The following is a 6,794-nucleotide window of genomic DNA, read 5'->3' on the forward strand; positions in this document are numbered from 1 at the left end:
TGTCATACTCTACCACACTGGATATTAGGATTTGTGTCACAGGGTGAGTGTGCGCTTATTGCGATATTAAAACTAAAACCATGCTCTCCCTCCCTGGATATTAGGAATGACATCACAGGTAGGTGTACACACCCTGCGGTATTAGGAGTAATAATATGATTAATTATTAAACACTAATGACCAATTTTAATAATTGTCGATGACACTATTAATCTGGGAAGTAAACTCCCAGATTTGGGACGTACTTCAGAGGTAGAATATTCATCCCGTCTTCTTTCCAGATGCCTGAGCACAGGGCCTTTCCATGCTTCTCCCCTGATCCTAAGAGTAGCTGAGGTCGAGACTCACTGAAAGCTCTAGGTAAAGATATCCCACCATGCACAGACTATCTCCGTTCTCTGACCTGGGAACATCTCTGACAGGATTCCACATCTAGGAGGCCTGGGAACTGAGTGGGATTTTCTGAGCAACACCAAATGGCTGCTCCCTTTCCGCCGCTGTTGAGGGTCGTTACCCTGGTTATCCAGATCACCTAGAAACTATCAGTATCCAGAATCAACAAGATCAACTCTCTGCTCCTCTGACAGCAGAAGGAGCATGACCAAAATGAACCAAAGAGCATGGCAGGAAACGATGTGACCGGAAAGCTCAGAGAACAGCCACAGGGGGATGTAAGCAGGCGTTCCCACCTGAATCATGAATAATTAATGAAGCGCAAATCCAGGGGAAATCGAGTTTCAGCAGGTGCAACTCATCCAACAGGAGATCGCCAGAGGGCCAACAAGATTCAGCAACTGAGAGTCGGGTGTAGTGTCAAGTGGGACGCGACTGGTTCCAAAGCTCTAGAAGACCATGGGGTCACTTGGACCAAGTGAGAAAACGCCCCCAGTGTGCTGGTTCACCATTCCGACTCCTGCCTGTCTCTTCCCGTCCAGGGAACTTGGACCCTAACTCGTGCAGGTGCAGATGACGAAGGGCAGAATGAGGGGACGTGGCACCCAAGTTCCCCGACAAGAGAGTTCCACAGAAAGTCCGCTGGATCTTCGCAAATCCAGAGAAATGGCAACGGGACCCAAGGAAATAGAGCCCCACAGGTGTCCTGGAGACTCTTCAGGCATAATGCCTGGAGCCGCAGGATGAGCTGAAAAAGGAGCCAGGCACTGAAGGACAAAGCGGTGTTGACTTTCTTCATCTGGGTTTCCCAGTGCAGTCCAATTCACGGTGGTTTCCAAGCGCCTCCTGGAGGAGAAAACACGTGAGGGTGTGGTCAGGGTTTTCTGCTGACGCACTTACTGTGGGGAAGAAGGAGAAGCTCTGAAGATGGATAACGACCGAGATGGCATGTCAAGGTGCACCTCCTTGATGACACTGAGGCCTACGTTGAAATAGAGTAAATATGGTCCAATTACACTGTGTCTATTTTAGCACCTTGTTTAAAAAAAAAAAAAAAAAAAAAGATGTAAAACCAGACAGGGGTACATGCACCAGTGCTACATACCTGACAGGAAACATCTATTCTTCAAAGCTTGCAGCTGTACAGGTAGGTTTTAGAATGTCTGTCCATAGTGAACATCGTCTTAGAGTGGGCTGGGCAAATAGACCTTTCCAGGTCATGTAATTGGATTAAGTTGATTAGGTTAGGGTCCGTTTCGCGTCAGGGGTCCAGAGGCAGTATAAAAGGCAACCTGGAAAGCAAAGGTCCCTCTCTGCCCCTTCCTCCGGCTTCCTGAAGGCTGCACCGCTTCCAGCAGGGCTGCTCCAGCACCTGTCCATCTGAGCGCCAGCCGAGGAAAGAAAGTAGACCTGTAATTTCAGGTTAGTTTCCCTGAACGACTGGTTGTTTCACGTAATCCCTGAGGGGTTGGGGGAAAAGAGACAAAGGAGAGTGAAAGAAACAGATCACACTGGGGCTCGCTGATGCGGTAGGATGTGTTCTCCTTACTCGTAATTCTTGGAACAGAAAGCGAGAAAACATTTCCATCTCCGTGCCTGGGATAAGAGCCAGATGGAAATGCAAAAAGAAATTTACTCCAGCATGCTGAATTGGTGGGTAAATGGAAAAAGAACTTTGGAAAAGGGGTGGTTTGCCCTTTAGCCGTGTAAGAAACTCATATGCCACTTGTTCAGCGTTTGTTTAGATGAATTCGTATGGCGTGTGTAAAATACCAGAAAAATAAATAAAGAGGGACTGGAGCTAAAGCCAAAAAGACAGAGCAGGAGAGACCATCACCTGCTAGTGTGGTAGAGAGGGAGATAACTTCTCTCGATGAATTTGTGTTTGGAAGTTGCCTAATGAAACGGCAAGAGTAGCGATTTGAGTTCTGATAGGAAGCATCCCTTATCCCTGACTTCAAGCAGACCTGCCAAGGGGTGACATCGGCTATGCCCTGTAGCTTCTATTCTTTTGTCCCTCAGGGGAGAGAGAATCATTGTGTCTTCTACTGGAGTGAGTGGTGATAGACCTAAGTCCAGTCTCCAGAATCAGTTGTTGGTTGCGATTGAAATCTCAACTCCAACTCCACATACCTAGGCCGTGGGCCATGTGGCAGGCGAAGTTTACTCTTGGACCAGGTAGTCACGGCAGAGGAACACACAATATCTGAGGATGCACACACCACATTGTGATCCACAGATTTGACCGACAGGTGGTGAGGTCTCCTCATGACCACACTGTCATGGAATTAGTTGAGGGTTTCTTGTGGGTGTGTGAATATCCATTGTGCCTAACCATCGCTTTGTGTGTGTTTGTGTGTGATTCAGGTGACCCAACCATCAACCCCTGAAAAAGGCGGCCATAAAACGCCCAGGAGACGAAGATGATGGCACGTCGTGACCCCAAAAGTAGGGCAAACAGACTCGTGAGAGCCCAGACCCTCCAGAAGCAGCAGAGGGCCCCAGTTGGGCCAAGGGCTCCCCCACCCGGTGAAGAAGATCCCAGGGTACGTCTAGCCCTGGAATCTTTTGGGTATCGAGGGGGGAGGAGGGGGCGAGTGTCACACGGTCCTCAGAGACTGGGTTGGATTCCAAAGAGTTCTGCCAGCACCACCCGGGTTGGTTTTCCCATCCAAGGTGGGCCTGGCTTGGGACCTCCTCCCCGGCCCGACAGGTCCCTGGAGAGACTCTTGGGAGCAACCCCCCTTTCCACTCAGAATCGTGTGTAGCCAGGTTGGGCTGTGTTGTGGACATCGGGTTCACGATCGTCCCCGCTAGAACCCTGAGTCCTTCCTTTGAGAGTTCCTCCGTCACATGGGCTTTGGGAGGGAACATCGTAACCGAACCCTCCCGCCACTTAAGGGCCCCCATGCCGGTGTCCCCGCTTTGGAATCCTCACTCAGTTCTGAATTCACAATCCGTCTCAATGTTGACATTAGATCACTGCCTGTGGCTTCAGCTCATTCACTGACATCACTTCCTTTCCACCCACAGGTCAAGTGCAAAAACTGCGGGGCCTTTGGCCACACGGCCAGAAGTACCAGGTGCCCCATAAAGTGCTGGAACGGAGCCCTGGTTCCCCAGACCTTTGGGAGAAAGGAAGGGAAGGAAAACCGGAAACCATGGAAGCCCCAGGTTCGAAGGAACCCTGGGCCCTTGAACAAGGAAAAGGGAGAGAAGGAAGCGAGACCAAGGTGAGCAGTGGGAGGGGTTTTCACCACCCTTAGGGTACTGCCACCTAAGGACACAGTGTCTCTGCACCCGCACACCGTGTGCCTTTCCGTCTCTGGGACAGGGAAGGAACGCTGCAGAGAAACAGACCAGAGCTCCGTGTCCTCCCGGGTTCCCCATCCGGGAGCTCCTTTGGCTCTGGGAGATTCAGGGACGGTGGAGAGGCGGGGGCGCTTCGTGCCCGTTCCCCATGACAGGGGGAAAAGCAACGGAATCCAAATGACAGTCCTTACTTGGGAAGCCCAGAGGGCCACCAGCAGGATGGGAAGGTTGGCACATGAGGGAAGGTGCAGGGGCGGAAAAGGCACAAAAGTTCCATTTATGTACCACAAAACACAGAACGGGACTGGGCCCCAGACAGGGTTCTCCCTGTCTCCTGGGGAGAGCCAGGGGGCAGAGCCTGAACTTTTTCTCTTCTACAGGCAACAAGACCTGCAGAGGAAGGCTCTCCTCCAGATCTTTTCCGGGACACCTCCGGAGAAGCTGCCGCCAAATCGAAAAGAATCCATGGAATCTTGTGATTATCTGAGGGTGAGTGTCACCCTGGGCCCCTGGTTTTTTCTCCTCTAGGTCACCCTGGTTGATTTCCTTTCAGGTTCCCGTGTGTGTGAGGGGATCGGGGAACCCTTCTTCCTGCCTTCTTGGGGTCAGGGACTCCACGATCCTTCCAGGTCCATTTGATTCCAGATGAAGGCATCTGAAGATGCCGTATTTCCTGTTGCTTTCTCTCTGTGCAATGATGGCAAGCCTGCCAACAACGTCTTCCTAGCGGCGTGAGGAAATTAGTCCCTCAGGGGCCCCAAACATGGAGGCGGCTCACCCCAGGAACATGCATGTTTTCAGAAAAGACGTCCTGGGAACCCTTGAGCCACTGACCTGCCTTCAGAAGGGCATTAGTCCGTCCCACTTCATGGAAGGCTGAGTGGAGGCGCTTTGATCCAGTGAATGCCCAAGACACAGTCTTTAGAAAAATGGTATTCTCAGATCATAGCTCGAGAGTGCATTTTTCATGGGTCTTGCCCCGATCAGCACTCACCTTGAGGATCTGTCCCTACTTCCAAGGACCACCTGTCCTTACCGTATTAAGAATTTCCTGCTGTGTACACCTTGTCTTTGGATGTGGTTGATTTCCATGTTGGCTCGATGCCGAGGAACTTCTAACGTGTGTGGTCTCCTTTCTTTCAGGTTGCAAACAGGCCAATGCCGGTCCAAACAACTAATAAGAGGCCACGCGTGGACCGTGCCCAAACTGATGGCTCAGCTACCAAAATGTCTGACACGGTATCCATCTTGGCTTCACTGTCTCCCCTCAGAAAAGCCAGTCTGAGCTCCTCGTCAAGTCTCCGACCAAAGGAACGACAGACAGGGGCTGTGGCCGACATCCCTCAGCCTGGAGTCAGGCAGCAGGGCCCGGAGCCTCTCGTCGTGAGGAAGCCGACACACAGCAGGCCTCAGGGTGGCCGCCGAGAAGTTCCCCAGGCTGCCTCCAAGCCTCACGGCCTGATCCGGGTCATCAGCCCCCAGGCACAAGACAAACGTCCTGCGGTGACCTCACAGCCCTGCCCACCAGCCGACACACACAGCTTGGGCCTCGGCTCCAATCTCAGTTTCAGGCCAGGAGCCAAGAGACCTGCCCAGGCTCCGACTCAGGCTTGCCTGAACTTCCCCAAGAAACCGAGAATGGGTCCCTTCCAGATGCCCGAAAATGCCATCCAGGGAGGTGAGCTGGGGGCCCCGGAGATTCTCCAACCTCCGCCAGCTGCAACCGAACTCAGACCGAGTCCGTCGCCCCAGATGAGCAGGAGGACACCCGCCCAGGTGCCCAGCAGCGACCGGCAGCCTCCGCACAGCAGACCTTGCCTGCCTACTGCCCAGGCCTGCACCACGTCCCATCACCCAGCGGCCAGCCACGATGGGGCCCAGCCTCTCAGAATGCTCTTCCGGAGACTGGAAAACGGATGGTGGAGCTCCAGCCTCCTGACAGCTCCCTCGTTTCCCTCTCCTGAGAAGCCGGAAGCCTTCCTCGTTCACAGCCGTCATGTCTCAGAGAAGTCTGAGGCTCCCTGTGTTCCTGTCCCCCTGAGTGTCCTCTATGAGGACCTTCAGGTTTCCTCCTCCTCAGAGGACAGCGATTCTGACCTGGAGTGAGACTACAGGTAGCCAGGGCTCCATTGCATCCAGCTCCCGTGATTTGGAGGGGTCTGTGGGACTGAGGAGCACAGACCAGAGAGCAGACTGTGTGGTGACTCCCAAGCTCCCCAGCTGTGGTGCTTGGAGATGTTGGATGTTGGAGGATGTTGGAGCCCAGGCCAGGCAGGGACCACATGCAGAGACTCTGCCTCATCGAATTCTGGTGAGGGACATTGTAGTTCGCAGGGCGCTCTGGAAACCCGCCACCAGAAGCATCTGTGCCAATGATTCGTTGCCTCAGAAACTGGGTGACGGTGACGCGTGGGAGTCAGACTTCCGCTGTGATGTCAGTAGGAAACTGGGGAATGACTGTGCATTTGCTCTCTAGATGACTGAATCAGGGAATAGTTAGGGAACCCTGAGAGATGCAGGCCTTCAGCTGTGCCCCGCCCTGACAGCAGTGTTTTGGACGCTGTGAAGCGTTCTGCGCAAAGCGTTCTTGGGGTGTTTCCTCAGCCTCGAAAATTGGGCTCTGGAATGCCATTGGAAATAGGTGTGTTTAATTTGTTTTGAAGTGAATAAAATTCTCAAAAAGATGACGTACTCTCTTTTGACTTTCATTCCGTGTTTGTGTGTAACTGATTTTCCAAGGGCTTGAAAATTTCTTGACTTGTCAGCAATCCAAGTCATTTTGTCTCCGAAACAGAGTTGATTGAGGGGACCGCAGGTCTTCGCAGGACCTGTGACTTCTTAAGCATCCACAGGGGCAAGAGAACCTCAGCCCCACTCTACCAACACGCACCTAGTCAAATTCCGCAAAGTGAATCTCATGCACACTAACACATGGGGAGCGTTGCTTACACCACGAGTCCCCATTTGGCTCACGGCGATGCCACATGTGAGGTTTCACACGTATGTGTTGCACCGCAGTCCATTTCACAGTGGTAGAATAAATGTATTGGCTTTTTGTCTGTTTGTTGGAGGCAAAAACCTGTGATGTT

The 6,794-nt window shown here is 52.5% G+C and overlaps 1 protein-coding gene across 1 annotated transcript; it reads left to right on the forward strand.

Moving 5' to 3' along the window:
- Positions 1 to 2,713: 2,713 nt before the first annotated feature.
- Positions 2,714 to 6,216, forward strand: LOC140713090 (protein FAM90A5-like). The gene is made up of 4 exons (XM_073022208.1): positions 2,714 to 2,939; positions 3,427 to 3,626; positions 4,086 to 4,194; positions 4,849 to 6,216. The coding sequence occupies exons 1-4, from the start codon at positions 2,817 to 2,819 to the stop codon at positions 5,809 to 5,811; spliced, it is 1,395 nt and encodes a 464-aa protein (XP_072878309.1). The 5' UTR covers positions 2,714 to 2,816; the 3' UTR covers positions 5,812 to 6,216.
- Positions 6,217 to 6,794: the final 578 nt, after the last annotated feature.

Source organism: Chlorocebus sabaeus, chromosome 12 (genome assembly GCF_047675955.1).
Source record: "Chlorocebus sabaeus isolate Y175 chromosome 12, mChlSab1.0.hap1, whole genome shotgun sequence".
Classification (NCBI taxonomy): domain Eukaryota; kingdom Metazoa; phylum Chordata; class Mammalia; order Primates; family Cercopithecidae; genus Chlorocebus; species Chlorocebus sabaeus.